General features: G+C 37.8%; 1 protein-coding gene across 16 annotated transcripts in view; it reads right to left on the bottom strand.

Annotated features, from left to right (window-relative positions):
- Positions 1 to 2,835: 2,835 nt before the first annotated feature.
- The window catches only part of map4l (microtubule associated protein 4 like), a 39,260-nt gene continuing 21,256 nt past the window's right edge, over positions 2,836 to 20,839 (bottom strand). For 4 of the 16 annotated variants that reach the window (XM_084119348.1, XM_084119351.1, XM_084119347.1 and 1 more), the window contains 11 exons: positions 17,184 to 17,617; positions 16,766 to 16,957; positions 14,853 to 14,967; positions 13,596 to 13,640; positions 12,280 to 12,536; positions 11,017 to 11,070; positions 9,045 to 9,137; positions 8,806 to 8,887; positions 8,596 to 8,702; positions 6,551 to 6,731; positions 2,836 to 5,890 (listed from right to left, as the gene is read on the bottom strand). In XM_084119348.1, coding sequence (XP_083975474.1) covers positions 5,886 to 5,890; positions 6,551 to 6,731; positions 8,596 to 8,702; positions 8,806 to 8,887; positions 9,045 to 9,137; positions 11,017 to 11,070; positions 12,280 to 12,536; positions 13,596 to 13,640; positions 14,853 to 14,967; positions 16,766 to 16,957; positions 17,184 to 17,617 — 1,565 coding nt within the window. In that variant the 3' untranslated portion in view covers positions 2,836 to 5,885. The remainder of the gene's footprint in view (positions 5,891 to 6,550; positions 6,732 to 8,595; positions 8,703 to 8,805; positions 8,888 to 9,044; positions 9,138 to 11,016; positions 11,071 to 12,279; positions 12,537 to 13,595; positions 13,641 to 14,852; positions 14,968 to 16,765; positions 16,958 to 17,183; positions 17,618 to 20,839) is intronic. The other 12 variants (XM_084119350.1, XM_084119349.1, XM_084119352.1 and 9 more) reach the window with 8 other exon arrangements.

Below are 20,839 nucleotides of genomic sequence, written 5' to 3' on the forward strand. Positions count from 1 at the left end.
AACTGTTTGATTAAGTCAGTTTATTATGTTGGTTGATATTCCTTGTTTAAGGAAGCTTTACATAGAAGTAGTGATTGATTTGTGTTCATGTATTCAAATGATGTTGCTTATTGTTCATGAAAGTGTTTCTGCTACATCTCATTGTATGCATCTGTTTAGTTAGCCTATTGAATTGTGTTTCTGTTATGTTATATATTGATTTATATTATTATATGCTTTGCTTTAGACCACACACCCATGAAAACACCAGTGTACTCATTTGCGCTTATGTGCTGAACCTTTATTGAAGCTGTGTGGAATTAATGAGGGGAAAATAAAGAATCAAAGAACTTTCATGCTGCTTCTCACTGTAAAAAATGATGCACTGTTAACTTAGTTAAAATAAGTTCATATACTTAGGCTAATTGTTTATGCTCTGTTGACATTACTAATGTTAGCCAACTCCAAATGTTTTATTTGAATCCAATTTGTGTGTGTGTGTGTGTGTGTGTGTGTGTGTGAACAAAAAAAAATGTGAGACTCAATTTCCTCTGTTAAATAAACTTTTATTTCAAACTAACCGCTGTACCTGAAAATATAAACGATCTGTAATCATTACTTCTGTAATCCAAAAGGATGGGAAAATTGATAAAACAATAGATGCACTACTTATTTGGGACACAAGCTGCAATATTGTCACACTATCTCACAAACATAAAAACAAACATTTAACTTTAATATAAAGAACATTTTTCATTGTCCTCCATCTATCCATTCAATCCCATCTCTCCATATATCCTAACTATCCACCCTTCTATACTGTCCTGTCTCGTTTTCTCACACGAAAGAACCGAACACATGCTTCCTGTACTCATTCACCAGGATGATGACCTGGCAAATGTTTTCCTTGCTGACTTTATCCAGTATTTCTTTGTGAATGTGACAGACTGATACACTGTTAATGTGAATCTGCAACATTGTGCTTCTCAGCCAGGTCTTCAACCTCCTCAGAGCTCCGAAGCTCCTCTCCTCTTCAGCAGAGGCATAGGAACAACCACAAGAAGTCGTACAAGTGCTTCTACTTGGTTGAAAAGGCCACGAAGTTCCGGCAACTGATTCCTCAGAATAGTTGCGGCCTCTGAAGTGGATGGGTATGTGTTTTGGAGCTTAAACATGTTCAGCTGCACCTTCAGTGACCTTTGGTTTAAATTCAGGATACTCCACCACAGCAGTGTTTTCAGACCAACCTGATCAAACCTCTCCTTCAGTATCCAGCACCTTGAAGAAGTCAGCTCTGTAGTGTTCTTCTGGGGTTGTAGGTGTGTGTGCAGTATGACATTGCCAATGGAGCGTTTAGTTGGACGGCGGATGTGGGGCTTGGTTATGGGCTGAATATTTAGCTTGGTAATCATCTCAGTTGCGTGGCTGTATATCTCCTGGAACTTCTCCTCAGTTCTCTTTGCCCTCAGGGTGGTCCTCACACACACGAGAGCGATTAGAGAGCAGACGGCTTCATATGCTCATTATCGCTCTCGCGGTACTTTGAAGTCATACACCGATCGAGTTTTTATAAATTTGTAGAGTTTTAATTTTTAGAGTTTTAGTTTTAGTTAATATAGTCTCTTATTGGCCTCACTAACCAAGCACTCCATAAAACAAGCCCTATAATTTAATAAAATAACATATAGGCTATGTGACCCTGGATCACAAAACCGGCACGGGTATATTTGTGGCAATAGCCAATTATACATTGTCTCGTCAAAATTATAATTTTTTCTTTTATGCCAAAAATCATTAGGATATTAAGAAAAGATCATGTTCCATGAAGATATTTTGTAAATTTCCTACGGTAAATATACAGAACATTTATTTTTGTGAGTGAATGCTGCACAATCGTGAATGGACAACTTTTAAAGGCGATTTTCTCAATGTTTCGATTTTTTTCCCCCTCAGATTCCAGATTTTCAAATAGTTGTATCTCGGCCATATATTATGATGTATAAATCTTAATTTAAAAAAAATGTTGACCTATGTGACTGGTTTTGTGGTCCAGGCTCACATATTAGATGATTTGTTAATTTCATTTAATAGATTACACTTTAAATAACACATTTGCAGTTGGTTTGCAAAATGAGTTTTTGTTGCATTCCCTTTGACCGTGTTGAACGCTTCGAAACAGAGAATCATTTTGCGATGCAATTGGTTCAGTTGCAGGGCCGTAGCTAGAGGATTCGGGGCCCCCTGAAAAAATATTGATGTGGGCCCCCACCACCCTCCACCAATATCATATACTGTACACTAGATGAGTATGGAGGCCCACATATAACAGAAGATGGTGATGTTGTTGTAAAACCTTTATTTTAAAAGTTAAATGTTTATATAAAAATTACAACTAATAAAAACTAACTACAAGCAAGAAATTGTTAAATAATAATAAAAACAATTTTTAAAAAATAACAGCAAAATAATGTTTTTTTCATAATTCATAAATCAAAAAGTAAACATTTAGAAATTGACAAGAATGCAGTCAAATTTCAAAAATAAAATCATGTATTTTTTAATAAAGATAATATGGAACTGGTAATATTATTAAATAAAGCTAATAAATGTGTTCATACAAGTGCAGTGTGTTGTATTCGTGTATCATCAGCCGGCAGGTCAGGTGCATAATGCAATGCGTTGTGACTCGTGTCAATTTTTTAACTCTATTTACAATAGTGTAAAAAGACAGGCAGCGGGGGCCCATATAATTGTCACCACCTTTCACCCCAGTAGCGACAGCCCTGTTCAATTGATTCAGTTTTGAAAAGCTCAGTTTCACCCATCAACAACAATAAATAAATAAATACACACCCATGTTGCTTGACTTTTTATTTATTCATGATTAAATATCCACAACACTAGTTAACAATTAATCACAATTATTTCTTTCATACAAAAACAAAAACAAAAAAACATCTTAAATAAGAGGGGAGACAGTAAATCAAATTTAGGACCATGTCTGTAGTCCATGTTGTAAGCATGCTCTTTTGTTGTGTTCAGTGGGTAGTACACACACATTGTGAGTCCTAACAGACACACTAGAGGGCTCTTTGCTGCCTAACTTTGGAGTGCTCTATCTACTTTTTAACATGCCGATTAGCCTACCAGTGACAGCTAGTCTCATACAGATGTGCAGCATGGATATCCAAACAACATTCAAGGTCTATGTGTCAGGTGTAGTTTTGTGGGCGGAATCATTGTTCCTGTGGTTACTGATTAGCTCTAACCTTTCACCCCACTTTTTGCATCCTGTCTCAGGCTACTCAAGTCATTACCAGAATTCTGTGCCTTATCTATAGCCTAGAGAAGGACATCCTCAGAGTCCATTGAGTTTTTCGGTCATCAGTCAAAATCACACTCCTCCCCCTTCTATTGATTACACTGTATTTAGTATGTGACCTGTGATGACAAAGAGAAAAAGTTACACACATAATAAATATTCTTTGCTTCCTGAATACATAACATTTTAAAAACATTCTTGTTTGCCAGCCCTTTTTTAAAGAAAAAAAAGGCAGTCTCACTTAACAATAAAATACTATCTGGAGAAATATTCATAGATGCAAAATCTTCACTTTGCTTCTCTATACAACCCAATCAAGAAGTGTTTTCCCTCTGTGGGGTATAAAGTGTGAAACGTGTATTTACAAAACTGCTTTTGAGCGGACTGGTGCGGGGGACGTGAGAAGTGTACTAACACAGTGAGAGTGTTCATTCATTATGGAAAGGACAAAATAGAGCTGTCTGAAGGCATGAAAGGTTATGATCACTGTATCAAGAGTACAACACTGAAGTTTACTGGCACAGCCCCTGAACAGTACACACTAATCACAAAAGGAACTACAGACAGGACCGTTTGGCCAAGCGCAACTGCTCTACGCTAAGCACACTGGCTCACACTTGTACAAACTGTATTTACAGAATGCTATATGAGACACAGGTACATGTTTTGCATTTCTGAGTAACTAGGGCTCTTTTTCATGGGACACAATTTAGGAAGATGTGCTCAGTCAATCATTTCGCTCTCTTTGTTGTATAAAACATCCATCATAAAGTGCATTTAAAATGCGCATCAGCTAATTATTTAATAAGATATTTGCATAATTTAATACTTCCTGGTCTCTTGTTCAGTTTTAAATGGGATTTTCTTTGATGTTACAACATTACTACCATAAATTATCTGCCATAACATCACAGTAAAATACCAGGAAAAAATGTCACAACATGTAGGGAATCAAACCCTGTATACAAACATAACCTTTTAACCAACAACAGCAACTTTTGTATTTTCTCTGCAGGCATTGTGGAGCCAAAGCTATCTAGAGTAATATTACTACCAATAAAGTGCCCACAAATTCACTGTTAACAGTGTCACTAGTCATGAGCTTCAAAAACAGCAGCCCTACAATAGTAGGTTTAGAGAGTTTAAAACTATGATATTCAACTACTTTGTGAATAATACATCACTTGGTAAAAAAACAAAAACAAATTGCATTTCCTACTATGTTCGATTAAATAGTAATTTCTAAACAACAATTTATCAATTGCCATTGAATAAATAATAGGGAAATGCACTGCATTGCAATGCTCAGTTAGGATACATTTACTGTTAATGTAATGGGCCCTCCCACATGCCAGTTTATATGTTCAGTGCAAAAGTCTTCTACTTTTTGAACTTGGAAGAACGATACTTAATTCAAGGTGAGGGATGATTTGGACCTTTGAGCAAATAATCATGACCTGTGTACAGAGTGTAAACATATCCATTCTAACTTTCTGAAATCTTTCTTTATCCATCTATATTCCTTTCCATCCAGTTTGTTTAGCTTGCGTGCCACTGCCTTTTGCTCTTCCTGTATCATGCTGTAGTTTAAGTGTGTCATGTGTCCTATTAGTTCACAAGACGCTTTGAGGGAAATGGAAAGTGGAAGATGTAATCAGATGGTTAGACATCATAAGGATACAGCTCATCGTTACAGTAATTTACGATTAACACGAGACAGCAAACTAATTTGAAGATGTAAATATGCTATTGTTTGAACAGCCTATATGTTTCAAATGATTAAGTGCTCATTTAAATACTAGGGGAGACCAGGGTTTATAATTTGTGTGAGGTGGACAAGGTCAGAGGAGCAAAGGAAGCAGATGGATGGATGGCGGCTGGTTCGTCCCTTTTGACTGGGATTTAAGACAGCCCCACATACTAACAATACAGGGAGCTTAACTGCCATAACACGATGTAATAAGCTACATCTCGAGTGAGTTCTGGGGTTCCCATTGGAGAACATATATTGCCAAACAGATACAGACAGAAAAGAGGGATTTGCATCTAAATTTAGGTCTGTCTAAGGGACAACACAGGCTTGTAGGAAAGAAACTCGGTGTTGACGGGATAAATGCTGTGGTTTTAACAAAGATGACACAAAGAGCTATGCGGCTGGACAACCATCCGACCATCTCCAAACATCTGGAGACTTCATCTCAAATCTAGCCTCAAACCAATCCCTGCGTTCGAACAGCAGCACTGTAAATTAAGTCATTCTCAAAACATGATTTTATAGGTGCTTTCCCAGCAAGGAATAAACAAAGAAAACTGAAAACAAGAGAAGAAGCTAATGAGAAGATGGATTTAAAAGGGACAAGCTGTGTTGACATGCCCTTCTCCTGCTGGTTTGCACACATCTCATGGCTGAGTGAATGGGATAAGCTGGGTTGAGTGTGAGGACATGGCGGACCCCAGAGAAACACTGAGAGAGGTGCTGCGATGTGGGTGGGGGTGGCTGCCACTCAGGAGGGACCAGGAGATGATTTTAGCGTCGTGGTCCGTGCGAGCTCGTGCGTTCTCGCGGAAGTTCAGCTTGTAGGGCTCAGTCTGGAGGCAAAGAAATGGAAAAGCTATATTAAAAAGCTAAAAACTAAATTTTATAGATATTGTCAGGGATAAATCCCCACAAATAGCTGGGCACAGATTCGTACGTCGCAATACATTTGTCAACTTCAAAATCTTTTCCTCCCTAACCTAATCTGTTCCCAGTATAAACAAGGCTTGTGTGGTAACTCAGAATTGAACTGAGAATGTCTTTTAAATTTCAGTTTAGTTCGTTAATTTGAATTGGGGTAAGAAAACAGGATTGCTAATCGAATTGAAATCCTTGTTCGAATTTTTTGAACAAATATTATAAAAAGTCTTTTTATTTTATAGCCCTTATAGTCAGTGTAAATGAAAAATAGAAAATTAAATAGATATATTTTGAAATTTGTGAAAAAAATATACACCAGGGTTTACGAACTCTTTATTTGAGAATGCATTACCTGTGAAGTTCTTGAATTGTAATTCAGTAAATTCTTCATCCTGTCATTCCAAATAAAATTTCAGTTCAAATTGTGGTGTGGCCAATTCAATTCAAATTCCAACTCAAGAATTGAAAGGGAGACAATTCTTGAATTCTTATATCCACAATATATTATGTCTTTCCATGTTTGTCTTTATAAGGTATCATATAAGGGCTGAATCTGCCAATTTTGCACTTACTTGTCCCCGGGATGCGCTTGTCCAGGCCCTGGGTGTCCCGGGGCCCTTCTCCCAAAGAAGGTACGGGAGTAGGAGAGTTCTCTTTCAGCCCATTCTCTTTTGCCCCATTGCCTGCCTGCAAGGGTGGAGAGACGACAGGGGGAGATGGACTTCCCTCAGATATCTGCTGAACCCCATCAGCCTGGAAACACATTGCAAATGCAAGGTCAAAAAATAGAAAGGAGACAAAGATGCATTTATCGGTCTGTGTGCAAGAATGTAAGGAGCATATATGATATGAAACACAAATGCATATGTGAAACATAAAAACCATTGTGTTAACCCTTAACAGCTGTGTTAAGAGTGAATAAATTTGACAATACTTTATATACTTTTTGCGCTGAACAAGTACACAAGATACACAGCCGTTCAAACGTTTCGGGTAGGTATGATTTTTTCCCCATGTTTTTGAAAAAGGTCTCATGCATTTATTTGATCAAAAATACAGTAAACAGTAATATTCTCTGCTGAAAAATCCAGCATAAACCAGCATGAATTCCATGCTGGTCGAGGCTGGTTTATGCGGGTTTGCGTTGGTTTAGAGCTGGTTAGTGCTGGTTTAGCTGGTGGATCAGCATAGTCATTCAACATTTCAAAGGATCAAGGGATTTGTCTCCTGTTTCAAAGGATCTGTACACAAATCAGTTAAAAACAGTTAAAAAGAGCTTGCGTACATTGCAAAACAAAAACTTTTAGAGTTATGAAAACAAAGAAAAGTGCCAATTAACGGCATAATAAAGTAGTTTGCTCAATAACATGGGCTTTGAGAAGAGTTCTTTCAATGGAACAGTTAATAGCAACTTGACAATGAAAGTTCAAAAATAAAATTTGCTGTTTTTAAAGACTTTCATGCTTATTTGGAAACTCAAGTGTCACAATCCAGCTGTTAAGTCACTGATTCCAAAAAGTGTACATAGTACAAGGTATATCATTGCAGACAGGAGCATGAAATATTGTAGACAATAGTGATAGCATGCACTTTCATCAACTGCTAAAAGATAATTAATTCGACCAAAGTCGAGGGCCAAGTGCCCAACTAAAGGGTGTCGTTACAAATGGTCATCACTTGTAGAGTGAATCTATTTTATTTCACTGCTTCAGTGTTCCTTTGTAATAGTTTAACACTGATGACTTTGCTCTGTCAATAAACATGTAACCTACATCATGTGTTTTTCTTTATTAAATAATTTATTAAAGTTAATTGGATAATTGCCTTTGTCTTTATTTAACTATGAACACATATTAAGAAACATGATATGCAACACATACACAAGTTATGTTGTGGTTTTGCTGGGATTATACCACCACCCAGAAGATATCATATGCTGGTCCACCAGCACACCCGCTTCCCATGATGGGAACCAGCAAATCATCAACCAGCATCCCATGCTGGGAACCAGCAAACAGCATCCCATGCTGGTCCCAGCATGCAAAACACACCTTATGCTGGTCCCAGCACTGCTGGATTTTTCAACATAAGCCAAAACATTATGACCAGTCACAGGTGAAGTGAATATCATTGATCTCCTAACAAGGCCACATATTAAGGTCATTAAAACCTTCACTAGGAAATATCAAATAACTTGCACACAGACTAAATGAGTGGTACTCAGCCATGTGAGGTGCCATAAACCTGACCACACTTCTATATGCTGAGGGGGTTGAACCTGTTTACAAACTGTCTTGCTTATATTCTCTTTTCCATGTGGATAAGGAATTATATTATACATTGGTTGTTATGCTCGCCCTTTAGTGGGCATATTTAATATGGTCTGTAAAGTATTATATTACCCTGCATGTGTTTGGGGTGCATATTGGACCACATCACGTGTCTACTGTATGGCATTGGTGTGCAGTACATTAAATAAATTCTCTGCTATAACTAATTATTAATTGAAGGTAGGTACTTTACTTGCTTTTGAAAGAACCCCATGAAAACGTAATATCAATAATGAAAGAGGGATGCACATTCCTAATATGTAATATCCTCTATTATTTATGACCACCTTTACATTGTTACTTCCTGGTTCATGGCCTACATTGTCCAGTGATCCCACTTTGGCCTTGGCATTGACATTCACCTTATGGGATTCAATCTTCACATCACCACCACCTGAGAGAGATCAATCATCATTCACATGGCTATTTATTGCATGTACTCACAATGAGATTGCATTCACAGTAATAGGCAACATTAAAATCGATCCATCCCATACCTGGCTTGTGCTTCATGTTGTCCTTGGATCCACATTTTGCGGTCACTTTGCTCAAGTCAACCTTTTTATTTAAAATCTGAACCTGGAGACCATGAGTAAAGAGTTGCTAGATTGAAGTGTCATTTGATTCTTATGATGGATGTCTTTAGAGGTACTTCTTTTGTACTTCTATGAGCAGCACATTGTTATGAAATGAGTTAACACAGTTTTATAAAAGAGAGGTGACACTGTACACTTACATTTCCTCCACCGGGTACATGCTTGATATTGTCCTTGGAGCCGCATCGGGAGGTCACATGGCTGAAGTCCAGCTTTTTGTGGACTATCTGAACCTGAACATAGCACAATAGCAAAGAGGACACATGGTCATAGGTTATTCTACTGTAACACATGCAAAACAGATCGACACAGAAGCTATGAAGGCTGTGAGTGTGTTAAACAATATTGTACTTTTGGAAATCAAAAGTAAAAAGTAGCACGACGACACTGAAAATACAAAATCATCATGTTCATGTCAAGTAGTTGAATTTTAATGATCAAGCCACTAATTTATTTGCACAAAACATTTATTTTCTCTTTCTTGTATTTGAGGATGTAAGCTAATTCCTTAACGTTTTATGGCCGCCCTCTGGTAGACTCAAATAAATGTTCATTGTCTACTGTGCTGTTTGGTGCAGTATTTGTTTGTATGACTCATATATTTGTTTGGACAGAGTAATAGCAGGCCAGGAACACTTTGTCTGACTCAGAGTGTGTTTTTCACAGCCTAAAGCTCACTTTATTGCGTTAATCTCAGGTATTGCTTAAAAACTCGAGGGACTTGCTGTCTAAATATATTTCATTTGACCTCTTGTAACAGACCACTCCAGGAAAAGCAAATGTGATTTGGAGTTAACTGCATAGCTCACAGGCTGTGCCGAAAACTGATGCATTTGCTGAAAACAAAAAACATGACCATGATGATTCTTTGAGCAGCAAAAAAACACCAGTAGCACTATTTAGTAATTAACATGCAAAATGCTGCTAAATAATTTCTATGGAACTGCAAACATGATAGAGTAAGGATAAAGAGTTATAAAGTTATAAAGAGGCACAATTTCTCAAAACACATCTGGCATTGTGAAACAACAGGAGGCTGTAGGTGATCTTGGGAGCTAAAAACACATTTTGTAATACACAGTATTTTTTAATGTAAGGAAACGTTTTTTTAACCCCTTAACCGTCACCCTCCATTTTTTTGCATAGATATGAAAATGCACTATGCAAACTTAAATAGTTCTAACTCAAGAATGCTTTGGAATGAAGACATAAGGTTGGTCTTGTTTTAATAACCAGTCAATAATATAACATAGCCCTAATATTAAGCAATATAATGTAAAACATATATATAATATAATATAATATAATATAATATAATATAATATAATATAATATAATATAATATAATATAATATAATATAATATAATATAATATTTTTTGAGACATTTTTGTTCTATTTTGTGTACAAATTTTAAAAAATAAATTTATGGAAAGGAACTGTCCCATTTTTCATTTCATACGTTCTCCAAGAATAGCCACAGCCTCCTTTGCAAAAAGTTGTAAGAAAGGTGAGATAAATAGCACATATTATATGTGCTGTGTCAACACATTTTCCCCCCTTAAAAGCAAAAGCAAGAGTGCAAATAATCCAAAGTAGGGTAAGAAATTAATGGCAATACAGAGTGTTAATACAATTGCTGAGTCTGTACAACATGCAGTTATGCTTTTTATGGACGTGGTTACTGCAAAGCTTAAGAACAAAAACATTTAACTGGTAACAATGGTAAAGCAGACTCTACAAATATTCCACAAAGAGTGGCACAATGTTCATTGGTGAACTAATGAGAGACAGAATGGTATGGTGTTAAATCCACAGAAGACATACAGGGACAAAGCTGCATTGCTCTAATGATATTTTTCTAACAAGTGTATGTGGACAAGTTTATCTACAACAACTGTGATCGCATGTTAATTCAGAAAACCATTTTACCCTAATTTCAGTTCACAAATTGTCAGTCTTTAAGTGTTTAGTGTTTCTGTGTACACTCATAAAAATGTGGGTTTGTTAAACCAGTTTCTAGAGGATCTTTGGAAAGACAGCGAGAGCAAGAGCAGGAGACAGAGTGATACTGAGGCAGCGAGTCAGGGAGATGTCATTGGGAGGGACTCACTTTGCCCTGGCTGGTCTTTGGCAGAGCATCGGTCTTGCCCTGGGCTGCAGAGACCTGAGGAGACAAGCACCCCTTTAGTCAGTGCAGTGCAGGGAGGAGGTACAGAAAGCCCAGGGTCGCAGGGTCGGAGGAATAGGATGTATCACAATGAGTGAGTCAGTATGCTAAGGTTACTTTTGAATCCGGAAGAATCACCTGGCAGTCTGTGTCTAATGAATTGTGCAGGAGATAGTGTATTTAACTGTGTGTCTGTTCAACTAACTACAAAGCAGATCTATGGCATCATTGAAACTAGGATAGTTCACCCAAAAAATTTTTTTTTTTTTCATTTACTCACCCTCACTTTGTTCCAAACCTGTACAACTTTTTACTATGGAACAAGAAAAGATGATATTTTGTGTTGTCTGGTGTCCATACAATGAAAGTCATTGGGGCACAATGCTGTTTTAGACTGGCAAAAACATTATTCAAAATATCTTCTTTTGTGTTGCACAGAAGACAGAAAGTCGTACACGTTTAGAACGACAAGAGGGTGAATAAATGACAACATTTTTTGGGGTGAACTATGCATTTAAATATTAATGGAAGCATAAATCCAAAGAGCAAACATAATTAATGGAAGGTTTTATAAAAAGACATTTTAATTTAAATGATGTATTGTGGCCTTTAGTTGACAGTCACCGTCTGAAATCCAAATGCTTTGTCTTTACCAGATCCTTGCCGATAAGAGAAAACTCTTTATGGAATCCTGTTATATGGTCCTTTTTATTTCAAAGAGATGGGGTAAGATAGTTGCCAAGGAGATGGCTATAGAAAACAGACAAATTCATTCTACATAAATTTTGTAAGAAAATCTCAGTGTACAATGAAAAATTGAAGGCTTTGTTTTCCATGGTGGACGTCAATCACAAAAAATTGTTGGATCCATGGATCCATGAGCTCAGGCAAAACTGTCTGTATCTTAAAGTTAAGGATCAATCAGATGAATAATGGAATTTACATTGAGCAGCAGCGATATGAGACATACGAATGAGAAACAACTATTACAGAATTTGAGATTTCTTAATGCGTTTAATGGCAGCAATAGTGCAGCACAAGAGCTTATGATCATGTGTTGCCAAATAATGCATCAAATTGATTCTAAATCTGTAAAGAAAACAATGAGGTCAAGAGCAGTATCTATGTGTGTCTCTAAAGCCTAGATTATTTCTTTCCTTGCACACATGCAAATTCTCCTGGTTCTGTCCTGACCAATCAACTCACCTTGCCTCCTCCAGGCTGGTACTTCATGTTATCAGTGGAACCGATCTTGGAGCGCACGTTTTTTAGATCTGGCAGCGGTGCGTTGGTGGTCCGGACGTTTCGGGGGGCTCGAGGCACAGGAGGCTTCCTCTCAAGGGGAGTCTGCTTGGGCACGGGGGGTTTGGTGATGCGGGATGGTCGAGGGGTCGGGGTTCCATTGGTGGCTGCTGTGCTGGTGGCAGAGGTTGGTGTGCGAGTTGTCCTTGGAGTTGTTTTAACTGTGAAAACATGAAGCAAATAAAGTAAAATAACAATTAAGTACTGCAGCAGAAAACAGCACACCACAGTAGGTTTAATACAGTATGCACAGGTAATTCCTGTTGTCATTGACCTCATGAATGTTTCTTCTTCCTAAGCCACTACAAAAGTGACAAGGTTTTCTGCTGTTGTGTACAAAGAGATGAAGAGAGGAGTTGAAGGCTCTATCAGTGTGATGATTTGACACAAGCCTCTGTGAGTAAGTCTATCCCTGACTATGTCAGCATCTTCAGATTTGATGACTAACAAACTGCACTAGTCAGTGTGTATTAGCTCAGAACTGCTGTGTTTTCAGGAAACAGTAGAGGTAAAGTTCTCACCCCGCTCTTTAAGCCTCCATCAAAGCAGAATTTAGTAACAGCTACAGACAGGTAAGCACCTTTATTTGCACATAAGCACCTGACCACTGTAAAGATGATCTCTCCACTTTTGAATCTCTTTTTTTTTTGGATTGTCTCTGTTTACTTGCCCAGGATTCTCTACATTATTATATTTCATTGGTTGACTTGTTATTCAAGTCAAGTTGTTATATAGTCTCTGCTATTTGAAATGTTTGCCTTAATATCTTGATGGCTTGTTTGTTCTAAATTGGGAGAACAAACATGTTAATCACACTTTATATTACATCCAGTCTCAAAGCTTAAGATGGTTTAACAATTTATATTGCACCTAAAAATGGTAAGACCGTTCGGAAATCACAAGTTCCAATCTTCCTGGCTGCCCTAAAGCAACTTCTGGGAGTTAAAATGCACAAGAGTTAGAATTTATTAGCTCGCTGGGAATTTTGTTTACAAGGTACAACACTGCAACAATAAGCAGAGAAATAACTACTCATTGAAATCTGACACAATCTTATTACTGTATGTAGTAAATATCATTGCCAGGTCTTTTAACATTTCATGTAGTTGAATTTCCTATGTGTAATTTACTATACACCAAAGTCTAACACTATTGTACCAAAATATTTCTCGATAAGAATAAGATAGGTAAGATAGGTAAGAAAACTGCATCATTCTCACCTGGTGCCTTTTTCACCTCTCCTGCTTGGTTTTCAGTCTTTGTAGCTATAAAAACATGCAATCAAATTACATTATGTAAATTTAAAAGTCATTACATCATTATGCCTCACTTAACCTTAACCCGAGATCCTATATACTGCACCTTAGTCTTGGTAGTGCCATAATTTATTTAATTTTTTAAAATATATTTATTGTCCTTTTTTAGTTTTATAACCACAGAACAAGACATGCTTACACCTTTCACATATACATATTCAGTTTACACTTCTTAAAGGAAGAAATGCATAAAAAAGTAAAAACAAATAAAGATAAATAAATAATAATAAATAAGTAAATAATAATGAATTTGTTACAGACAGTGTTTACAAAGTCTTTTCCTGTAAGGTCTACATTCCCAGTTTACATGATATTTAGTATGGCTCCCACAGCTGATCAAAGTTTTTCCTCTTGCACTTAGCAATATAAGTTAGCCTTTCCAGTCCGATACAGTTTGATACCTTTATCCACATTTTCATGGATGGAGCATCCATATTCTTCCAGCATAATGCAATAGCTCTTCTGGCTTGAAGCAGACCAAAGTCTACAAGTTTAATCGGTCTTGATGTTTGTATAAAGTCCATTGGATATATTCCAAGAATACAAAGTTTTACATTCAAAGGAATTTTAATGTTAAACATGTCTGACATACATTTTATAACCTCCTTCCAGAAGTTTTGTATTTTTGGGCATTCCCAGAGGCAATGATATAATGTACCTTTATCATCCAAGCATTTAGAGCACATATCTGGAATATTACCAGACATTTGATGAAGTTTGACAGGTGTTATATAAGTTCTCATTAACCATTTATATTGAAGTAATTTAAACCTTGTATTTATTGTCTGTGTTTGTGCTTTAAGACATGCATCTTTCCAGTCTGCCTCATCTATATCTTCCTGTATATCCATTTTCCAGGCATTTAATCTGTCCAATGTTGATTCAGTAGGTAGTGCCATATAATTTTTTTTAACAGGAATCAAAATGAGGCTGTGAGGGACAGGAGTACAGTATATTCAATTGGTTGTACTGTTGTATAACAGCATGCCAATTGTTTGGCTGACGAAACACCTTTACAAAGTCTTTCAGTAGACAAAAACAGTTTTGACCTTCATACTATGAATGCCATTGTAAAGACTGTAAGTCTATGACTCACAGCCTCATTTTCATCCATGTATATTTCAATCTGCTGTCTAAATTCTATATGACGGAACAACTCACCGGAGGAGCGTCGGGCAGAGGTGGTGCTTGTGCCGTTTTTAGAGTTGGTACCAGATGCAGCTTTAGCCTTTGGCACTGGAGGGCGACGCTGGGTTGGTGTGCCAGTCTCAGAAGACTGATGGAAACAATACGATTTCAGAAAGCTGAATGACCAGGGATGAGTTGACGTCAAGACAAGAGGTTGATTAGATGAGTTACATACACAGTGGCTTAAGGGTGGCTCAATGCTTGAGGGTGATTGTCCAATTAAGGCAGAGTTTGACTTGAAATCTTGATTAAAAGATGTTTCATCACATGACCCTGATGAAAGATCAGATCATGACCTTGATCAACCTACAGGTGAATTTTGGTATAGTGGGTGTTGGTGTGGATTTTTGATGCTGTATGTGATGGTAATGACTTTGTAGTTTGCTACCACTCAATACTGCGATACTTCACCCAAAACTTAAAATTCTGTCATAATTTACTCACTCTCAAGTTGTTCCAAACCTGTTTGAATTTCTTTCTTCTGCTGAATAATATTGGTAAACAAACAGTTGATGGGGAAAAATACTATGGAAGTCAATGGGGCCCATCAGCTGTTTGGTTACCGACATTCTTCAAAATATCTTAATTTGTGTTCAGCAGAGGAAAGAAATTCATACAGGTTTGGAACAACTTGAGGGTGAGTAAATGATGACAGAATTTTCATTTTTTGGTGAACTATCCCTTTAACTTGAATTCATAAATGGTTTCCATATTAAGATTTAAAGCATATAATCTCTTTACAAAATAATTTGTTGAAACAGTAATAATAATAAAAAAATACCCTAACTGAAAAATCACCCATAAAGACAAGCAGAGAAGAGATGACACTCAATTGAAAGGTGATAATGAATAATAGATTAAAGGCAGAGTAGGCGATTTGTTCCAGATTTTTTTTTTTGTTATACTGGTTGAAAGTGTCTTCACATCCTGATAGCAATCACTAAGGTCTAAATGTATTTATATGTATATATGTCGTCTGTTGAAGGTGTAGGACCATAAAATGTTCATCCAATCATTGCAATGGTACGATGCCCTACCTGCCTGTCAACGTATGTATTTTCATACCTCTGCTCACCCTGCTCGCGCAGACATCACACGTCATCAGCGGTTTTAATGCTAGGCAGAGTTAGACGCTAGTCACGAGCACCGCAACCGAAACGGCAGCCACCTTTTACAGTTCCTCCTGAGCCAAAACAACAAACTTATGCTGCGTTATAACTACTGTAATTTACAAGAGATGGAAACTAGTGACGCTATACTCGAATTTATGCATTTCTATGTCAACACTATCTACAGTGAAATTAATCTGTAGCAGTCAGGTGGTATAGGTCAGTGCTCTGTAAGTTGTTTACATTCATTATTATTGTAATGTTATGTGCTTTGTGACATGAGGTAGTTTAACGCCGTCTCTTGTGATGCTTTGCAGAATCTGCGGTGTGCGTTCATGTGTTTTGAAGAAGGCGTGGCTTTGCAGAACACTCTGAGCTTTCAAAGCTAGCTTGCTATTGCTAGCTGCTCCAAAAATTGCCTACCCTACCTTTAATTATATTCCACAAGCTCCATGCATGAAAGTTTGAGAAAAAGCAGTTTAGAACCTAATCACAATAGAGAAGCATATAATTAGTCCTAATCTGATATCTGTCTGTCATTGGGAAATTTAATTGAAGGAACATAACTGGACCTCATATTTTATCAGTGGCCTAAAAACATGCCTCTTTCTTGTGATTTTGCTGGTGATTGAAATTTTGAGTTGACAATGACACAGACGGCAAGCCATGAGTTGATTTTAATAGAAGAGATGGGCACCGGAGAAAGTCACAAAAGTCTCCCCTGTGGATCGTTGGCTGGGTGCCAAACCACAGATGGGGGAAATGGTGTTAACTCACCTTGGCCTTAGTCTCAAGAGTAGATGTGGTGGTGGGGGTTTTCTTGGTACCAGTAGTGGGGGTTGTTGCCTTGGGTATAGGGCTTTTTTTACTGGCAGAGTTGGGAGAGGTGCGTTTGGTGGCACCAGCACTGTCTCCAGTGGACAGCGAGTTTGGTCTTGCTGAGCTTTGTTTGGTTGACCCAACTGAAGGCTATATGCATGTATTTGCAAAAAGCACAAAAGAAAAACTAGATGCTAACGTGGGAGCATGATAAAATCAAAGTAGCAGCAATGGTTGTACAAACAACCATTATAAATTATTAATCCTTATAAAGATGGAAAAATGAGAGCAAACCCCTCTTCTCAAATGTGGCAGTTTAAATCAAAGTCAGAGTAGCATATCTGATGAATGAAATCCCTCTGTTTTTCAGACTTACCTTGGTCTTACTGTCCAGGCTGGTCACCTCCTTGCTCCCATTTGCTGTTGGAGACTTAGCAGGTCCTTTAGCAGCCGTCATGTTCTTCTCAGCTTTGGCTGTCTTGTCTACTTTTTCCCTGTTGTCTTTCTTCTCCTCTGTCTCCTTGTTCGTCTTCTCAGGTTTGTCTGCTTTCTCAACTTTCTCCTTTTTCTCAGCTTTATTATCCTGTTTCTCCTCTTTCTCGACTTTCTTCTCATCTTTGATGATCTGCTCACTCTTCTGAGTCTTATCCACACTGTCTGTTTTCTTTGTAATCTCATCTTTCTTGTTCAGGTGATCGATCTTCTCCATCTTCTCAGGCTTGTCTTGCTTCTCAATTATGTTGATGTTTTCCATCTTTGAAGCAGTTTGCACATTCTCCATTTTCTCCTTGGCTGTCTTATCTTCTTTTACTTAAAAAAAAAGACAAATTTGAAATATCCATATTTAATCAAACAAATGTGTATTTGCAATTATTATCATTATGAGCATTACAATGTTTGTTCACACAGGGCTTTTGGTTGTAGCTTGTTTAAATATATTTATGGGGACATAAATTAACAGTAAGCTGCACTTGATGCCTCAGTCTCAGTACATTCTGACAATAAGAATGAGAGTAGATGAGCATGAGAGGTCATGGAAAAGGGCACAGAAAGTGCCTTGAGCGGACAGACAGAAAAGCACATTGTCAGCCTGGATGCCTTATGTAACTTGGCACCATTCTCTCCACAAAGTGAAAAAATCAATGGCCAACGGAGGACCAAAACAAAACAAAAAACAAAGAGAGAGAGAGGAAAAGAAATAAAGAAAGAAAGAAAGTCCTTTGCTCCTTAGACAGGATGACAAATACTTATTGAATACTCATACTCGTTTCACAGACATCCAGTTTAATATATATATATTGTTAAATTCTAGCAATATTTATGTAAAGTATACTTTTATTATATTTTTATACTGTGACTTTATTGTATGTTACATTGATACACAAACAACATATGTCTGTTTCCTTTTTAATTAGATGAAATGGAATTTTATAGGTCTCTTTTGTCTTTTGTACCAGACGATTTTGTCCTCTATAGCAGCTGATTTTCAAACTAATATCAGCTAGATTTTCTCTGTAACATTTTTAATAATGTTCTTGAAGAATATAATGCTGATAATTCTTAAGAGATCATTAATTAGAAAATTAGAAATTTGTGAATAGATAATAATAGTTAATAATAGAAATGTTATGAACATTTGGAACAGATGCCCTAGGGTACCTTTAGGGATGCCTAGATGAAAACCCAGATGAAAACCCCACAAGTCAACAAAATATATAACATTGTTCTAGTGGTTTTTGGATGTTTTAATCCCAATATCTTATATCACAATAACATATTGTGCCTTTAAGTGTCTTAAAATGTACATGACAAGCTAAAAACTGTTAGACTTAACTTGCAAACATGCTCTCAATGGTCTGTTATAGATGGTTGTCATTGAAAATTTATATTAAGCACAGCTGAGAGTGAAATAAAAAGAGAGGGTTAGGGTTATGTTATTTAGCTAACTCTTCAATGTGGATTTAAATTTGAGCCAGAATTGTGTCTTGTGTTTTATTTTGCACAGTTCTGAAATAAAACACAAGACACAATTCTGGCTCAAATTTAAATCCACATTGAAGAGTTAGCTAAATAACATAACCCTAACCCTCTCTTTTTATTTCACTCTCAGCTGTGCTTAATATAAATTTTCAATGACAACCATCTATAACAGACCACTGAGAGCATGTTTGCAAAAAAACTAAATACACTACTGCTCAAAAGTCTGGATTTAGTAAGTGAGTTTTTTAGTGAGTTTTTTAAAAATGTATTTCATTCAGCAAGGACACATTACATTTATCAAAATAATTAGTAAAGACTATCACTTTTACATTGTTACAAAAGATTTCTATTCAAAGAATAAGAAATGTTTCTTGAGCAGCAAATCAGTATATCAGAATGATTTCTGAAGGATCATGTGACACTGAAAACTGGAGTAATGATGCTGAAAATTCAGCTTTGCCAAAGAAATAAACTACATTGTAAATTATATTAAAATACAAAATAGTTATTTTTAATTGCCATCTACCCCAAACTTTTGAATTGCAGTGTATGTTCAGCTCTGTCACAGATACAACGTAAAGACAGAAAATCTGATTATGATACATCTGTTAATGCGTATAGGGACTAGTTAGGATCTAGAGATCACAAACCTACACTGGATTGTAGACCACTGCAGACCTTGAAACCGGCACCATTGAGATTAGAGCAGCTGATCTCACCTACCATTACAAACACCTTTAGGCTGAATTTCACGGGATGAAACAGCATTCCCACTTTCCGACAGCTGTTGCGGTAACTGTATCCTGGCAGAACTCTGTGACACACCAGCAGGCTGTTCTTTCTTTGTAGTAGGGTTTGATGGGATACTCGCCGTGGATGGTAGAACGCTTTGTTTGTCCTCTACAGTGAAGTATTTGACAGCGGTCTGTGGTGGCGGCACATCCTTGCCTGGATATTTATCAGGTAGCGGGAGGCTAGCGGGCACTGTCAGGTGGGTACTGTCTGACATTGTGCGCTGGACTACGCGGTTCTGTTGCATGGGGGGTGATATGGGTGGGCATGTCTCCGTTTTGCCCTCAACCGTGCCCTCCATGTAGCTGTCATTCACCACGCCGATCACGCAATAATTCGGCGTCGGGCCTGTTTTCGAGATGCCTCGGGGCGGATCCCAATCACTGTCTGAAGATGTCAAGATGGCACTTGGCGGTGAAGGTCTAGATGTCACCCCGTTGGTGGAAAGGGCTTTCCCTGGAGACAGAGGTGACGGAGAGGAAGAGAGACTTGTGGGGCTTTCTGCTGTACTGCCCAAATTCTTTCCGTCCCTGCCACATGGGTGACTGGTTGCCCATTGGTCCGCCTTCTGGCTGAGTGCTGTCGATTTGGAAAGGTCCTGCTTGTCGTCCTCTAACATTCTGGAGGATTGCAGACTGCCTGGCTGCCCCTGCTGCCAGTTCCAGCCCTGGGCAGCTGTTGACGATGCCAAGCTTGGCATGGAGGGTGGCACTGAGCACAGATCTCTGCACTCTGAGCGCTGGGATGACATCCTTACCTCTCTAGATATATTTGTCCTGTATCAATGTGTCTATCCGTCAGTAAATGGCATTGACTGAGATGAGTTAGTCTATAGCGCCGGTCTCTAAACCTCCCTCAACGCCGAGGCTGAGATGACTCTGCGTCTCTCTCCCAAATCCCCCTCCTCTCTCTGATTCTCTCTCTCACCCTAATTCTGTCCGCACATTCCTTCCAAGTCTTCAATCACGTGATTGCGTGAGCTGCGTCCTTATTGGCTGCCCTGCATTGAAAACCCTTGCTTTTAGCATCCAGCGTGTTTATAAATACCCCTTTCTCTCTCTCGCACTCACACATTGTCTCATTTGGCACTCAGAATGTTCTAGCAGACACAAGCGTTCACCTTTACCCTTAGTGGTGGTGATGGAGGATGTCATCATTGCCTGGTCCTCAGGTGCTGTGTCCCTTACTGAACACAATAACGTTGGTATCAATCACATTTAATCGTATATCAGCTTATTGGAGATCTGAACCATTATATTT

Source organism: Abramis brama (genome assembly GCF_963993115.1).
Source record: "Abramis brama genome assembly, chromosome: 7".
Taxonomy (NCBI): domain Eukaryota; kingdom Metazoa; phylum Chordata; class Actinopteri; order Cypriniformes; family Leuciscidae; genus Abramis; species Abramis brama.